Source organism: Crocuta crocuta, unplaced genomic scaffold (genome assembly GCF_008692635.1).
Source record: "Crocuta crocuta isolate KB4526 unplaced genomic scaffold, BGI_CrCroc_1.0 scaffold377, whole genome shotgun sequence".
NCBI lineage: Eukaryota > Metazoa > Chordata > Mammalia > Carnivora > Hyaenidae > Crocuta > Crocuta crocuta.
The window spans coordinates 2,086,954-2,105,008 of NW_027528209.1; the positions used below are offsets into that span (position 1 = coordinate 2,086,954).

The 18,055-nt window shown below is 43.2% G+C and overlaps 1 protein-coding gene across 8 annotated transcripts in view; it reads left to right on the top strand.

The window, feature by feature from the left end:
- CSNK1G3 (casein kinase 1 gamma 3) overlaps positions 1-8,558 on the top strand; it is a 71,438-nt gene extending 62,880 nt beyond the window's left edge. For all 8 annotated transcript variants that reach the window (XM_077753019.1, XM_077753021.1, XM_077753015.1 and 5 more), the window contains one exon: positions 8,086-8,558. In XM_077753019.1, the coding sequence (XP_077609145.1) occupies positions 8,086-8,140 (55 nt within the window). In that variant the 3' untranslated portion in view covers positions 8,141-8,558. The remainder of the gene's footprint in view (positions 1-8,085) is intronic.
- Positions 8,559-18,055: the final 9,497 nt, after the last annotated feature.

The window sequence follows — 18,055 nt, forward strand, 5'->3', positions numbered from 1 at the left end:
TTCGGCTCAGATCATGATCTCGCAGTTCGTGAGGTCTAACCCACTGTCAGGCTCTGTCCTGGAGCCTGCTTCGAGTTCTGTGTCTCCCTCTCTCTCTGCCCCTCCTTTGCTCATGCTGTCTCTCTCTTTCTCAAAAATAATTAAACAGTATAAAGAAATTTTTCAAAAATCTTTAAAATGTTTCTCTTAGTTTTCAGGACAAATTTTGATTCCGCCTGGGGGTAAATAAAGTTACTTAGGTTATTAAATTTTGAAACATTCTCCTCAAATCCAAAAGAAACCTTACATAAATTTCAGCATAATGCTTAGTTGCTGGCTGCAAGATGAGGAAACTTCTGTTGTGAGCATTTCTTTTTAAAGACCCATAGTGATCACATATCCATTTTTATCACCTTATTGACAGTATGACCTAGTTTAGTAGATTTGAGAATAGAATTAGTCCGCTACATACTTGCGCACTTTTACCTCAAGAAAAACACCGCAGTTGACGTGTGTTTGTGCAGGCGTAAGCCAAGTTACAGAAGTAGGGTGGCAGTGTGGCCTGGTGGGAGGCGCATGTCCTGGGCAGGCAGGCTCGGGTGGGACACCCCTGCCTGTGTCACGTACACTTACCTTCTCAAAGCGTGCTTCTTGCTGTGCAGAATGGGCCCCTGAATACCTCCTTTGTCGTTGCTGCGGAAATGAACGCTGATAACGCACTGTTTGCGTGGTGCACGGCGGGGGCCTGATGGTTGTTCCCACCCCGTTTGTTCCTCCTCTTCCGGCTGCTGGGGACCTGTCTCGTCTGTGTGCTGTCAGCCGTGTGCTTCTCCCATCAGTGTCTCACATTTTTACGTCCATACCCACCCTCTTCCCTCAGACTGGCCGTTCCGTGCACATGTCGTGCCAGGCGCCTGCTTTTAACGAAATCGATGCCCTTTTCCCAGTTTATTTAATCACCACTTACAGTGCTTGAGTTTTAGGATATCTCAAACTGCCCTTGCCCTTAAGTAGGCTGCACAGCAGCGGGGAGGACTGCAGTGTGCTAGCGTCCATGCCTCGTTTGTACCTGACAGCTCCCGTGAAAAGGTATAGGAACCTGCAAGCGCTTATGAAGGAAAACCTTACTTATGCCAGGGTGATCAGAGCACGCTCTCTGGAGGTGACTGGGAAGAATGGCACAGTAATTTATTTCATCGGGATGATGGTGTGGGTGTATATGTTTATGGGTTTGGGTTTCCCTCTGTAGGTGGTGCAAGATGAGAAAAAAAACAAGTGTTGTTTGGAAGGCTCTTCGTGAAGGAAGGGTCCTCCCTTGCCTGGAGCCTCAAGTCCGGGTTCCTTGACGTGGCTGGCCCCAGGCCCCTCGTCCCCTCCTACTCTGGCCTCTGCTCCTCTTCATTCTCCATTCCCAACCCTGTGCTCCATGGGTTCCTGCAGTCTGCTGTCGGCATGTTCTCTTGATCTCGGTCCCGCTTCTTGAAGCTTCTCGAATTTCTTGAAAGCAAGACCTTTTCCATCTTCAGATAGATCCCTAGGGCCTCACGCAGGATGATGCGTTACTACTAGAGAGCTGTGATTGCATAATGTGGCATGTCCGTACAGTGGACCGTTAGCTGACAGTGCAGAACACTGAAATCAAGCGCACGGTACCAAGTGAAAGAAGCCAGCCACAAAAGGCCACATATCTATGATTCCATCTATGTGAAACGCCCACAGAGGTCACTCAGGAGAGAAGAACACGGTCGTTGGCGAGGGCCGGGGATTGGGGGGCGGGAGTCACTGCTGACAGGCGGGGTTAGGTGGTTTCTTTTGGGGTCAGCGACAGTGTTTTCACGTTTGATAGCGGTGACGGATGCAGAGCTCTTTGAATATATTACAAACCACTGAATGGTACGTTTTAAAAGGGTGAGCTGTATGAGATGTGAATTCTAGCTTAAGAAAGCTGTTTCTTTTTTTAAAACCTGGTTAGCAACCCATGATTTCAGGACAACCTTACTCCAGATGGGATTCAGAAATCCTCCAGCCTCCCCTGCCTCTCGCCTGGTGAAAAACTCTTTCCACACATCACACCGGTTTCCATCGAATCAGGGTGATGTTACATTCGTACCATCTAAGTCTGTCACGAAGACACGTGAGCGTGGTTTTTATACCACGTTGCGTCTTAGGCTTCTCTTCTCTCTCCCAGCAGTCTCTAGGTTCTGGGAACCTGCCAAGATTTCTCCTCCATGGTGTGTTTCCAGCTGCCTTTCTTTCTTCTTCCTTGTGATTGGCAGACCTCCCCCTCACCCCCCCATTCAGTATAATATATTTGACAGTTGACATTTTATTTATTTTTGAATGTTTGTTTATTTTGAGAGGGAGAGAGAACAGTGGAGGGGCAGAGAGAGCGAAGGAGAGAGAGAGAGAGAGAGAGAGAGAGAGAGAGAGAATCCCAAGCAGGCCCTGCACTGTTAGTGCGGAGGCCAACTTGGGGCCCGAACTCACCAACTGGGAGATCATGACCTGAACTGAAATCAAGAGTCAGACATTCAACCGGCTGAGCCACTCAGTGCCTCTGGATATTTTAGACTCTCAAGGTTCGATCTAAGGATTCCAAATGATGGAAATTATGCTATCATCCAGCACATAAAGCGGCTCCTTCATTAGTAATGAGCTTTTGCCTTCTTCACTGTAGCAGAGAATTTTTTTTTTTTCAAGACTGGTGATACGAATGATAGTACCTTACCATTCCTTCCAGGAATTTAGGAAAACGAGGCTTCCTTTGGTTTAATTATTGACTTTTTAAGTAGGACGTCATTGCGTTTTTTCATCTTTTTTTCTTTCTTTCCCTTTTGCAACATTGCTGTGTATTTGGTGAAATATGATGATTATGAGGAGAAGTCAAGGCCCTGGTGTTCCCTAGGAACAGAGAGCATGTGACCAGTGGCTGTCACATGGTGGTCCTCTGTCCTGGCTTCGAATCAGCAGCATCTGCGGAGTCTGCAGAATAGGCCGGCACTGAGGCTGCCCTGTCAGAGTTTGAGACTTCACTGGTCTGTGGTGGGGGTCTGGTTGACAGTACGGTCAAAAAAATGCTTGTGAGCTAATTCTCAGGGGCAGGCAGGATTGGGAATCAGTGGCCTAATACAAGGTATTCCAGGATTAGCCTAGAGGATACGGTGTTGCTGGATTTCAGAGACGGGAACGTGCGCTGCTGGCTGGGAGATCAGAGACCTCTTCGTGGGTAAGGGCACTTGTGTCCTGCTTCTCGACCCTGGTAGGTTTGGCTCAGGACTTGTGTACGGGAGATAGGCTGCGAGCGGCCGAGCAGCATTGGGAGCAGGGAAAGAATGCAGCAGGCGTGAGGACTAACCTGGGCCTGTACAGAGTGTGTGAACGCACCGTGGCGGGAGCTGGTCTCAGGGCCCCTTCGCAAGCGACCCTCAGCGCCAGGGAAGAAACAGACATGATCCGTTCTCAGGACAGAGAAGCAAGCTGTGGCGTTTAAGCCAAGAAACAGGATAATCAGATTGAGCCTTGAGGCAGTTAGTTTGGCAGCACTTTTTGAGGCTTACGTCCTTTCTGGGGCTCATTAGATTCTGTCACATCAGTACATCCTCCCTCCTTCCCTCCCTTCTGTAGTATGGGCTGCCTGGACGAGAAGCTTGATGCCGAGTGAGACCAGGAGGAGAGTGGAAGTAGATTGGAACCAGATTGTAAGAACTGTGTGGACTTAACGTCTTAGACCGTGGAGAGCCTTTGGTGAGATTTAAAAGGCAAAGGGCGAGGCCACCTCTAGGAGGCACGATTGGATGGCGCGCTGGGGAGAGGAGGAGACTTAGCCTGGACGTCTGTTAAGAGGCTCTTAGCAGTGGTGGAGGCCACAGGCTCTGAAGTAGGCTGGGCCGAGAGGATGACCCAACTTTGAAAGTCATTTCGGACCTAAGGGACCGATAGCATGGGGATGGAGAGGAAGGAGTTGAAGATGGGGCTAGATCTGTGGTTCCCAGTTAGAGTGGTTACGCGGACGCACTTGGGCTTCTGTCTAAACCCTTCTGGCTTAACCAATCAGTTGCGCATATTTTACATAAGGGATCCAGATATGTGAAAGTACATTTCATTTATAGGTTTTTGAGGGGGAAAATTCTTTGTCAAGGAATTAAAGATAGGTATATACTCAACAACCTAGACAAGGAGAGGCTAGGCTCCAGAGTCCTAAGTGGGTAGGGTCTGGGAGGTACAAGCCACTCTCACAACTGAAGGTGGAGACACTGAGTTATTGCTGAAAGGACAGATAGGAACTTCAGATCCAGACAGAGAAACAAGTGTCATTTTCTGGGCCCGTAGGCTTTCTTCATAGTTGACAGGGACTTTGACCCACTATGATTTCCTGTTTACTACCTAAACGGTATTTACAGCGACAACCCTCAAGTTCATCAGAAGCAGCATTTCCCAAGAATTTAAGAGTAGAGACATGGCTTCAAAGCTTTTAGGCTAGGTCCGGAATCACAGAAGCAGGAGCCTGACCCGAGAGAGCATATTGGCTTGCTGGGACCACATAGGCATAATCTGGAAAGATTCCAAAGTATTCCTGCCGTTTGGCTGTATTTACAGTTACTGTTAGCGATAAATTTTTCCCCCTTTCAGCTGTACCAAGTGTTAAAATCTCATGGTCTCTTTTTACACATTTGCCTGCGCTCGTTATACGTGGATGGCACGCGGGCCACTTGGTATCACCAGTCCTCAGCTCATAGGTTCTGGCCCAAGGACTTCCTGGAGGTGGAGAAGCTGGAGGCGGAGGGGTGGGGGGCAGGGAGTGGGGGNGGGATTAGTCTCCTTGAAGAGTCTGGCACAAACCGCTTTTCCCCAGGGAAGCATCACAGGCACCAAAGTCTGCATTCTGTGAGCTTTCGCGAGGGCATGTGGGCCCCAGGGAAGAACTCCAATGTTAGAACAGGCTTTTCTGACTTGCTTCTTACACTAGCAGTTGCGATGATGAGGCAAGTCTTCCATTTAGTTGGTAAAGATTTTTGTGGCATTTTTGTGCCCGTTTGTGGGGTGTTTCTACGGACAACCCCTTACGAAGCTTACATTCAATGTAAGATAATATGTAAATAAATAAGATAAATTCAGATGAGTTCTGAGGACTGAGGGGAGCTTAAACACGTTGACAGAGTGGCTGTGTGGGAGCAGCACGGTTTTAGATTGAAGGGAATGCATAGGAGACCCAGTTTCTTAATCACTAAGACTGTAAATCATCTGTTTTGGTTTTAAGAAACGAGCCACAGGGTAAAAAGCAGTTTTCTTTTCAACTTTTGCAACCATATTGTACTTCCAGAGCATCTTGCCTTTATGTGGAGGCATTCATAGTGCATGCAGCAATGCTGCCCTCTGGTGGTAGTGCCTTAAATAGCACGCCAGCTTCACTACAAGTCTGTTTCAGGGGTGTACTCTTTTTCTTGTGGGATTTACATTTTAAAAATAGATGTCTTTTTAAGATTGCTTTTTAATTTAAAAGGTCTCTGCTGTTATGATTCATTTGAAAATCTTATTTAGTCTCAAATAAATGCTTGAGCTGGCTTGCTGTGTTAAATAATACATAATTGAAGGAAAGATTACCTAAGAAATAGGAAGAACTCTGCTGTCTAGTGAATTGGAAAGATTAATGTTACTAGAAAAACAAGTCGGACAAGGTGGATTGCTAGTAATACAAGTGTGGAAAATGCTTTAAATACCCCGCACCAAAAGGCTTGTTTAAAACACTTTTTTAAACACTTCTTTGAATACCTTTTCAGCCAAAAAATTTTAAAAGATTGCAGTTTGGAATTTGAAAAGACAAATGTCAGTATTTAGGAACAGTGAACATTATCTGTAGTACTTTATATTAAATAATAGATTTCCATTGAAATGTGATCCTATTCTTAAATTTAATACTTTGAGTATTTGGTCTCTTCTCAATACCAACTAAAAAAATGTTTTTAAACAATATGAACATTTTTTGACTCTTTCCTAAGTCCTTTATTAAAAGGTTTTTTTTTTGAATCATGATTTTCATCTCTAGCCATTTGACTTAAATAACTTTTTATTTCAGTTTTATTTTAGAAAATTTATGTATATAACCGACTTGAGAAAGTATTTAGGTAGCTGACAGTTACAAATAAATTTGACTTATTTTATAAATCCAAGAAAAATCTATTGTACCTAGAGTCTTCTTTTACAGAAGTGGCTCTTTTCAAGGCCCTTGATTGGGTAATTTATCTCTGGTTTCTCTGGCAGTCACCTTGGAGGAAAATTCATAAAGATTGATAGCCGTACATATTTCTAGTTGAATCTTTATCAACTGATATATACAGTTTTGAATTATTCACACTCCACAGTCTAATCATGATGTGTTGTTTGAGTGGGGTTAAAAAAAACACAGTCGTGTAATTTGGGTTTGAATGCCCCCTAGTGATTTCATAGTCATGCCATAAGTCACTATAAATGGTCTGAAATTATTTTTGACTAATGATAATGTGGGTGGAGCGATTATATAATTTAGCTGGACAGAATGGGTTTCTGTTTACATTTCTTTCGCAGAAAGAGAGAAAAGATATCCAGTAATTTTTTCATCTTCCACAGTCTTTTGCTGGATAGGCCACTTGAAGTTATATGGTCTGTTATGCTTAGCTTGAAGTCGTTCGTTGAATATTCTTTTATGCAGTTGGGCTGCTGAGAATTACAGGAACATCTTTATAAGGTCACATTGTGCTCAGGCTTTGAATTGGCAATATTTTGTTCATTGAATCACCATGCATATAAATATTTCTTTAATTACAAAACAGGATTGACCTATTTTTATACGTACCCACGTCGGACTTCCGTGGAAAAAAGGAAGCCTCCGTCTGTGTTGCCCAGCCCCTTGGTGTTCTGATAGATGTACTTTGGGTTACCTGTGCATGAGGAAAAGAATTAGACCTTTATTTGAGGGGGTGCCAGGCTTTTAGAATATGCATCTGCATGTATTTGTTGTTGTTTTCGTTGTCCTTGTGAGCTGCTACTCAGTGCTTTCCATTTAGCTTTGACTTTGTACCAGCCTCGCCATGGTTCTCCAGGGTTATGTGTGCTGTCTTCTCCGGACTAGGAGAACTTCCTATGGGGAAACGAGGCCTCTCAGGGGTCCTCGCTAGCGTTTTTCACCTAGCAATAAAAACCAGTCTGCTGTTGTCTCATAGACCACAAAACAGAATCCCCTAGATTCTGCTATTTTAAACGTTACACATAATTTTTACCTTAATTTACTTACGAAAAGCTTGACCGTAACCTGTGCAGAATGAAAGGCGTACTTGACATTCTGGTTCATGTTCTTTTCTCTCTTCTGGTTTGTAAGTTGGTGGAAAATGTTTATTGAAGAGTGTGCTTGGGATTCCTCTTAACTTTTGGAAACTAAACGAATTCTTGCTGCGAATAAAATCCTCACTATTAGGATCATTGTTGCTTTTCTTTTCACCTATTTATTCATAATTTTTTAAATATAATCTGTTGTTAAATTGGCTAATGTACAGTGTGTACAGTGTGCTCTTGGTTTGGGGGTAGGTTCCTGTGGTTCATATCTTCCACACGACACCCAGTGCTCATCCCAAGTGCCCTCCTCAGTGCCCCTCACCATCATTGCTTTTCTCCTCCTAACTCTAATTCCAGTTCACCTTACGCGTCTCCTCGCTTTCTTCCTGGCCTTAACAATCAGATGTAAGTATCAGGAAGAAAGGGAGAGGATGGGTATGGTGAGTCTCATAAAAGCCTGCCGCTGCCAGAGGCTCATGAGTGTTCAGGATACAGCGGGTCAGTGAGGATTCAGCATTCCGCAGCTTCTCAGCCCATCTCGGTGCAAAGCCTTTTCAGCTGAGTGGCTCCTTTTAACGTCGCACAGATGCCTTGCCCTCCTTCTTAAAGGCACGTTGATGACACAACAGCAATAACTCTGCCGTAGGCTCACTAATCTGTTTGCTTCCTTGGCATGTTCACCGTGTATCTTGCATTAGCCTGTTGCTTTCTGTGACCACTGAAATTAATAGGCTAACGTCATCCTTCCCGAGGCCCTTTCAGTACTCTTGTAATAAAAGAAGCGTTTCCCTCCACCCGCAGGTGCTGCTGTTTCTTCAAACGAAGGAAAAGGAAAACCATACAGCGTCACAAATGACTCTGGACACAGACAGATCACGGGGAGTTACTTATGCGCTCGTCCGCCGTCTTGTGATGAAAATCATCTCCGTAGTGACCACGTGCGTTTCCGAGGACTCACTCCTAGAAACAAAAATGTCATACTCTCATACTTCATTTTGTGGTTGTCTTACATTCATATGGTTTTGTTTTGTTTTGTTTTGTTTTCTAATTTAACTTTCATGGAAGCTTTAAAGTTTTGTCAGCACCCGAGTGCTTTGCCCGTCAGTGAACGGAGCGGACCAGTGAGGTGGTGTCGATGCCTGGCATCCCAAGGACATGTTTTCAGAAGCTCCCCTCCTGTTGTAGAAAGCAGCACAGCATCTTCCGTGTCAGCCAGTTATATACCTGATGTGGTTTTTGATGACTTTCTGTAAGAGCATAAGCAAACAGGAATGCCCNCGATTTCAGTGCTCCCGATGGTACTGCTGTCCGTGAGTCATGTTCACGTTCTCTCTGTGAAATCGTGGTACAGTCACTGCCCAGAGGTACCGAGGAAGAAGCTCTCGGGGCGCGGCCAAGGGCGGCACTAGAACAGAACCGCGGGTCGTGCGGCGAATACAAGCTCCGCTTCTGTCGCACCAGTTCGTGAAGCTCAGTGTTGCTGAAGTGGCAAAAGCGCTTTTTTTAGGGGGAAAAAAAAGCAAAATATTTGTATGATGTAACTTTATGCTTCCAGGTAATACTGTATGTTAGACAGCAAGAAATGAATACTCTGAGAAATGAAATATGTTGGAGTTTGTTTTTTTTTGTTTTTTTGTTTTTTGATTTTTAAATACACTAAGGAGAAGAAACAAATGTGAATCCCATCGCGATGTATAAGGTCGAAGTCTGAGGAGAGAGCCCACTGAAGCCTACTGCTGAATGATCACACTCTCCCTTAAGCAGAAAACGTCGATGTGCCATGCAGTGGTGTCTGTTGATTAATCATTTGCTCTTTGATTAAAAAAAAAAAAAAAAAGACCCCTCCACCCCCAGCAATAAAGACTGGGTCACTCTGTTGCCCTCTGTGCACATTAGCCTCTTGTATTCAACTTTGCTGGTTCTCTGGAATTTTCCTACCTTTTAGTATAATTTTGATGACGGAAAATTATTTTGGAAAGGATGGGTCAGGTGCTTTGCCTCCAGTCTGTTGAAGTGCCTGCATATGAACAGAGTAATAGTTCTGTACACACAGGAAGTCCATTCCACTGTTCTACGTGTGCTTTGTGTGAAGCCATAAAGATCACAAGTGTATTTGGTCCCAGTCTGCCAGCCAGAATTTTCGAGCAGAGTTAAAAGAGAAAGACTGGCTAGAGAGAGAATTATGTGTTTCAGATCCTCACACTCGCCTTCCATTGATGGCATTGTTACTTACCCTTTCCACGCAGCCCTTTCCTTTGTCTGTAAGCAGCATGCCTTCCGGCGTGCTTATTTATTTTTATTGTCTCAAGGTAACATTTAAAGTGCGTAATTAAAGTGAATAAATTACATTTCTGACTTCCGTTGTTGCATTCACAGGGATTGGATTGTATTTGTAATTTATTTTTCTTAGTAGCCCAAAGTTCGGTGTATCGTTTTTTTTGTTGAATTAGGCGCCCATACCAATACTGCAGATCAGGACATTGTTTATCATCGTTGCTCTGAATCCTCTGATCGTTTCAAGTTCTTGATCTGAGAGGCCCACGCTCAGCCTCGAAGACATTTGCTGTATAATTTGGTCAGCCCTTCCCATTCTGTCTGTCTGTATACCGTCACGATGTCTTAAATGACAGGAGTCACATACTGAGGTTTTCTTTTTGTTTGCCCTGAGCAATGCAGATGGATGTTTTGGCCGTAATAATGTGAAACCACTTCTTTCTTTACAGTATTTGACCAAATTCGTGTGTCTATGATATTTGTAAATACATGCGATATCTGTATTTCTTATCATAAGCCTATTTAGTTTTATTCTCAGTAGGGTTTTTGGACTGTACAGTGTTTATATGATCTGAACTCCTTATACATAAGAAGGTGTGTATATTAATCCAATTATGGACTTAAAATATTTTAAAAGTATAAATACCCTTATTTGCTGCAAAGACCAGTGTGCAGACATTTGCTTTTTAGCAATATTTTTAAGTGCTCCATTTTAATGCCAAGGAGTAAGTCTTCTGGTAACACAAACTGGTCAATAATAGGTGATGCAGGTATGTTCAGGTTAAGCCAACAATGTTTTGCATTTTTATGCTTCTTTTCTGTCGACACTAATGAAGTCAACATTGCCTGAATGTCTGAATAATGAAACACATCCCTGTTTAAAAGTATGTAACTGAAAAAGAAATAAAAAATAAAGGTAGTTTTTTTAAACTTGCTTTTCCCCCCTTCCTCTCATCGTGGGCAAAGTGATGCTGCTCCTCCTGACATGAGGTAGGCATTGAAAAACTCCCAGTTTCCACTTGGTCTGGTCTCTGTGAGATGCAGCGCTGTGCTCTAGGGGGTTTCTGTTCCTGTTAGAATTTTGCTTTGTTGGAGCCCCATCGTAAGAAGTACATACCAGGGAGTATCTGGGCTCTGTTTAATGAAGGTCCAAGACAAACCCCTTCTACACCTCCCGGAGCCACGTGATAGAGCACATAATTAAAACTAATGCCGCTAAGGCTCTTTCCATGTTTTAGCTATTGTGGAGAGTGCTGCTATGAACATTGGGGTCCATGCGCTNCTAATGCCGCTAATCAACCAAGGCCAAGAAACAGAATCGTTTCACTCTAAAAACGAACTCCTACGAGGGTGTTTGCAGACATGAAGTGTCATCCGTCCGTTTTAAGTGGATGACTTTATCATTGCAGATGGAGAGCCTAGATCTGTGACGGTGTCTCCCAGTTCTGTCTTGTGCCAGGTGCTCTAAGGAGTCTCCCCGATTGGTATTGACGGTGCAGGGCTGACCGAAAGATGCCACTGCTGAGATAAGACAAAGCAGCGCACACGGAGCACTGTCGTTCGGAGACCAAAGAAGGAGTTGGAGAAGAGACCTGGTGGTCACAAGGCCTTACCTAGAAGCATCCGACTTAACGGGGGTTCGTTCCGAGCGATCACATAGCTGACTCTGCCAGCCCGTGTGAATTGCACGTGGCTTACGTGGCAGGGTGGACATTCTCCCACGTAACTTTAAGTCCCGTGCAAGTGCTGTCTTCAGACCTACCTGATCCCGGTGGAGAGTCCCAAATCGGTCTCTCTCTGTCTCTCTTTGTTTTGCCTTCTGCTCTGCTGCTTTCATTGCCAGGGAGACTTTTCATGTGTGATAGTAAAGCGCTCCACCCCCTGCCCCAGCAGCTGCGGCCTCGCTCTGCCCTGGTCACCTCAGCCAATACCGAGAGCGGCTGTCCTCAGCCTTTAACAGAATCCCAAGGCTGACCTTTACTGCTTGATTGGTTCGCAGGCCCGCCCCTGAGCCAATTACCAGGGCCACGGGGGTGTTTTCCCACCGTCCGGGGACCCCTTGGACTGAGAAGTGAGGTACAAGGGGGTGTCACCCAAAGGGAATTGAGGGCATCGTTACCAGAAGTTAGTATTCTGATACTGCACAGGCAAGGTCCAGAGATCATCACCATTTTGGTGAGAAAAAGAAAATGCGGCTGGCAGGCAGACCTAATGGTTCTAAATTAGAAAAACATATTATTACTGGAATTGTATTCGTCTGAGTGTGTTGCTAGAAATCACATCGAGTGAGTACACTTGAACAATGTCCTAGACCCAAGTCAAAACAGAGGTCGTAAGTTCTATGTTTGGTGTGCTTTTGTTTTTGTCTTGTGTTTAAGGTTTTTGTGCTAGAGCTGGATTAGTCGAGCAAAAAACTGCTTTTGCTACATAGAGTACAAGCAAGTGGAAGTACAAAGCTCTGCAGACGTTCAGGAGAACTAGTTTTTTCTCTGCCTCCGTCTCCCGCAGACCCACATGTTTCTTTCATAGGAAATTTACTTCTTGAGAATCCGTGGATCATAACCAAGGAAAGGACTTAGGTCTAGAAGTATTATCAAGTAGTATTGCTGGGATATAAAAGCACTTTTGCCAGAAAGAGCAATTGTTCACAGGGAAATTCACCATATTACAATTGTCTTTAAAGGTAAAAACACCCCCGCACTGCTCTAGAATGAGGGTTGGCACATTTTGGTAAAGTTTAGGCTTTGTGGGCCCAGAGACCAAAAAGGCTCTTACATACTCTAACTAGAAAGAATTTCCACTAATTTTTCTATTGATGAAATCCAAACTATATATTAATACCTGAGTACAATTTTTTTTTTTTGTAATGCAAGTCTACTAATGATAAGAGTTGGATTATTTCAAGGGGATACTTTTTCACTCAATTGGTGTTTGAAATCAATGGTAAACGTTCATCTCTTACACCAATTCATAATGTGATTTTACCTATTTCCTCTTTGAAAATGTCTCTACGTAGGTAGATAGCATCAGATACTGTTATCAATCCTCACATGTATGATTTTAATTGAGCAGATTTATCACTTGGAAGATGTTTGTAGAATTCCACTCTTGACATTCACCTTTTGGTATATCATTTCATTGCCTGTATAATCCCTTCCTGTTTGAAAGCTAAGTAAATGTTCCTCAGTGCTACAGTTAAATGGATTTTGAAGATGGAAATATCCTTTGAACTTTTGCAGAGATCGAAAAGTCCAGCTGGAACTATAGCTGAGTTTGGAAAATAGATCCACTGCAAATTTGTGTGGGGATGGACCTTTTGCTCCATTTGAACTTGATGGCACGGGAAGTTGTGCAGAGCAGCTTGACATCACTTGTGATTTATACGTTAGCCGCCACCATATTGACTCGGCAGCGTGCAGTGTTGGTGTCATGTAGAAGCGCTGTTCTGCCTTGTGATTTTAAGTTGAGTTTATTAGGAAACATGATCACATCTGCCGCACAAGCAAAATTCAGCATTTGTTTCTAAGAGGCAAAGGTGATGCTCGCTCAGAAAATTTGGTCCTGGTCCTGAGCTGGAAACATCACCACAGAACTTTACCACTGCCATCAAAGTGCTCCATACCTGGGCAAGTCTGGACACTCTGTGTGTATTTCTGGCAGAACTTAATGGAAGTGATGATGGCTGAGACCACAAGGGTGAACTCACCCTCGACTTGACTAGTTCCAGTAACATGACAAATGCACATATTTTCCACAAAATACCTGCTAACAAGTAACGTACATATACATGGGCTTTAAACGTTTTACAGTTTTGCGAGCTTTGTAAATGTGTGCAGGATACCTTCTTCCACCCCACACGTTTTTACCACCCTGCATTTGTGGCCACACATCTTAGCAGATTCCATTTCATCTTGCACCGAATCGGTGTTTTCCTAAGTTCCTTAAAAATATTCTTTGATACAGTTGCTCCATGGAGGCTATTCATAAAAGATAATTCTTGAGTCACTTCATGCTCAGCTTTGACTTCTCTAGTAAACGAAAACTGGGCAGTATTGATAATGTCTGTTAACTCCTCCAAGGCTAAGGGAAACTACCTGAAATCATTGGCCTTGGTTTTTGGTTGACTGTCGGTATATCTTCGAGTCTTCCAAGTGCCTGTCCTTGCTAGCAAGCTAGTATTGAGCAAATTTCTTTTCTCTGGACATACTTCCCGGCTGCTGTAGGCAAACAGTTAAGTTTAACCCACCATGAGTAAACAGCTCTATGTGGCTAACAGTGAGCCGTTTGGGAAGTGACTTCACTTTGTTGCACCCTTGTTCTCATTTCTTTGTGTCTGTGAAACAATTCTTCTCTGATGAGCTACTCTGTTTTAAGTTTTCTCACTTTTCTAGCTGTTGCTCTTCTGTGAGCTCGGGGGATACTGTGATGAGTGCCCCTTCTGGTAATGTCACCATAAATTGTATTCTTTTCGCATAGCTACAGCGTCATCGCCTAATAAACACGATGCTTTGCCATATAATTGTGTAACAGATAGTCCACATTCCACTGTGCTTTAAAAGTGCTACACTTAAAGTTCACTCTACTTTTTTTTACATGATTAATAGGCATTAGTAATAAAAAAATAGATGTCTATGTGACAATATGTGTGGCACTGGCAATGCTGTTGAATTACGACTGCATCTTTGAGATTTGTAGTGTGTTGAACAGCAGTGTGGAGCAATAAGAATGCCACATATGGTCTCTGTCACAGCTGTGACCTCTGCCTCTGTAGCATGAGAGCAGCCATCGACAATATGTAAATGAATGAGCATGGCTATGTTCCCATAAAACTTTATTTACGGACACTGAAATTTGAATTTCATATAATTCTTACGTGCCATGATATAGTCTTTGGATTTTCTTCAACCTCTTGTAGATGTAAACACGACTCCTAGCTCGTGGACCAAAGCAAAGCAGAAGGTGGGCCGAATTTGACTGGCAGACCAAAGATAGTTTCCCAACCTCAGTCTTAGTCCACATTGGACAGATTTGGTAACTTATTTTGTTACCTAACTGAATATCACTACTTACCAAAAGAGAACCTATCTTCCCTTTATAAAAAGGAGGGCCATTTTTATATAGCATCAAGAATTACAATGATGAGAAAGAAGATACACCACAGTGCATGCGGGGGTTGGAAATGAAGCCAGTAAGATATCTGGTTCCCATATGACATTAGATGTGAAAGCAGGAAAGAGCATGGATTTTTGAGATCAGACAAATTTAATATGATTCTTACTTCTTCACCTAACTTCTAAGAATGGTGGCAAGTTACTTGAATTCTTAGCATCAGTATCCTCACCGCAAATTGGAGATAATGCTTTCTTGGCAACACGGCTCTAAGGATTAGTGATGACATTTATAATAGCTCTTAATGCAAGGTACCTTTTATCATCCCCCTTACAATAGAGTTTAAAACCGAGCAACACCTTGATTTCTCATGCAGAGAATGTGCTTCAGCTCTTGGAGACAAGAATAAGGCCTGCTACTTGTCAAATGCTGTCTTGGATGGAAGCCATCACTCCTGTCTCTTTAAAAACATTTGTACCCTCATCCTGTCACATCACACAGCAGTGTTGCCTCCCTTAATGGCAGTGATAAATTCAAAGCCATTTATTCTATGCCTTTGTTGGTAAAAATGTCCGACTGCGGGCAGCCAGGGCAAAACACGGTGCCACGTCACTGTAATCCTTACTTAAGGTTAGTAGCCATTCACTGAACCAATAACACAATCTCAAAACGTTCTACTACATCATAATCCTCTTCCCTGTAACTACCACCAGCTTCTTGCTGGTGGAAATCCAGGGGAAGAGTTTAGTTCATTTCTTTGTCCACCATTCTCATTATCCCATTAAAAAGAAAAAGAAAAGAACTGCACTTAATCACCATTTCTGTTTCTAATGTTATAATTTGTTTTAACGTGTATTTTTGAGAGACAGAGCATTAGCAGGGGAGGGGCAGAGAGAGAGAGAGAGAGACAGAATCCGAAGAAGGCTCCAGGCTCTGAGCTGTCAGCACAGAGCCCGACGCAGGGCTCAAACCCATGAACCTTGAGATAATGACCCGAGCCAAAGTCGGATGCTTCACCAACTGAGCCACCCAGGCGCCCCTCTATTTCTAATATTATAAACTGCCTTTTAAATAATTGTCTAATCTTACTTAGAATCAACATTATCAGTCTGTAGCTGTGTAATCCACCTTTTCCTTTTTTTTAATTAAAAATTTCATTTCCTGTCTCTCGTCTGTCTTGCTCTGTTTATCACCTGCACAGTCTCTCCGTATGAAATCTCCAGGTCTGAAGACTTAGTTCTCCTTTTTAAATATCTGTACCTGTGATGGCCTTCATTTCCTTCTTGGCATATCTGCCCCCTTAATTTTCCTGGCTGAAGGTTATTCTTTATTATTAAAAAAAAAAAAAAGAGTCTAGAAAAAATGTGAAAAAAAGCCAAGTCTTACAGTCTCTTTGTCATTCTTCTGTGGCCCTTTCTCTTCATCTGACTCAACACTGTTTATAAAACCCTTTTTTGTTGTTGGCTTTACTTTTTTTTTTTTTTTTTTTACAAATCCTCAACTAATTTTAAAAACCTCACGAGTTTAAAATGAGATGTTACCTTTTCTCATATACTATTTCATCTCTGGTACAGATTCTTTTAAAAGCTGAGCTTGTCAGAAGAAACACTTTTTTTTTCTTTTTTGGGCAAGCTTATTCCTTTTTTTTTCCTTATCAGGATCATTTTTAATAGTAGAACCGGAATCACAGTCTTGAGCTCCCTTCGCGAGATATCACACATCTTAACATGAGATGCTCACATCCTCTCCTGGTGCTTGACAGTTCCACGTTATCATTCAGTTCCTTCTTGCTGGTCATTTTTGTGGCCTAGAACAGTCGCTTCGATTTTTGCTATCTCTGCTTGCTGGGAGATTAGCTTTTTGGCATGTAAAAAACGGTCACATGCTCTGGATTTAGGGGTAAAAAATGAGATACCGTTTGGACATTTGGTATTCTCTGTCACTGCTAAATGTTGTGTTTCCTTATTTTGTGTTCTTTTGTGTCTTTAAGTTTTTTTATGTTTATTTTTGAGAGAGGCAGAGACCGCGGGAACGGGAGAGGGGGACAGAGAGAGAAGGAGAGACAGAAAAATCCCAAGTAGGTTCTGTGCCGTCAGCATGGAGTCTGATGTGGGACTTGAACTCACCAACTGCAAGATCTTGACCTGAGCAGAGACCAAGACTCAGACACTTAACTGACTGAGCCACCCAGGCGCCCCTTCCTATTTTGTGTTCTTTAAAGTTTACGTATTCAATCTTTTTTTTCCACACTTAGTGCCTAATCTGATTTTCTTTCTTTGTCCTGGCATTCTGCAATGTATTTTCATAATTGTATCCCTGTTTTTCCTCTCTGCGTGGCCTGAATATTTTCCATACTGCCTTTTACCTTGGGTGTCCTCAACTGCAACGCAGGTGTATATCATCTGAGTTCCTTCCCCACCATCTCCCTTCTCATGCGAGTGTTCCAGAAATCTTATGGCCATTGGCAGTGACTCCTAAGTCATATTCATCACGCTCTGCTTTTACTGGAGTCTTCCTGTTCCCAGCACTTGTCTGTGCGATAGTGTGAAGACACTCTGTACTACTTTCAGAGTTACTGCTAAGTGATCTACTTGAGTGGATTACTGGGCCGTCTCGAACCCGGTAGTGTACATAACAGCCACTTCCGTGGTTTTCAGCTGCTCTTTTGACCTTCGTCCTCATTCAGTTTAAAAACTGCTTTCACAAGTCAGGTGTGCTCTTCCCAGGCTCTCATGTGATAACATTCTACATCATCTTAAATTGTGCCTTAGAAATTAAAATCTCGTTATGATTTGTTTGTTTGTTTTTTTTAACATTGTTTTTGAGAGAGAGTCAGAGAAAGCATGAGTCGGAGAGGGACAGAGAGAGAGGGAGACACAGAATCCGAAGCAGGCTCCGGGCTCTGAGCTGTCAGCACAAAGCCTGACGCGGGGCTCAAACTTACGAACCATGAGATCATGACCTGAGCCGAGGTTGGAGGCTTAACCAACTGAGCCCCCCAGGCGCCCCTAAGATCTCATTTTAAAACATTGCATAAGGAGGAAAGGCACTTCTGTCTTTGATCCTGCATCCCATAGTGACTTTGTCAGGATGCCTTCGATATTTCACATGCAGCTCTTTTATCAAGTTATCAAAATGGCACATGATAAGTTTACAGGGTACAAAAACATATATACATGATGAATTACAAATGTTTGGCAATTGGAGCTCTTTTTTCCCTCCACACTCACTGGTGCTCAAATCACTTAAGTGGCAACACCAACTGAATATCATACCTCCACAAATAAACATCTGGACAGTCCCTCGGGCTCTGTCCTACAGGCCTGACTAAGGGAAGACCCAAAGCGTGGGAGGGAGGGGAAACTAAGGATTGAAAGTACCTATTTTT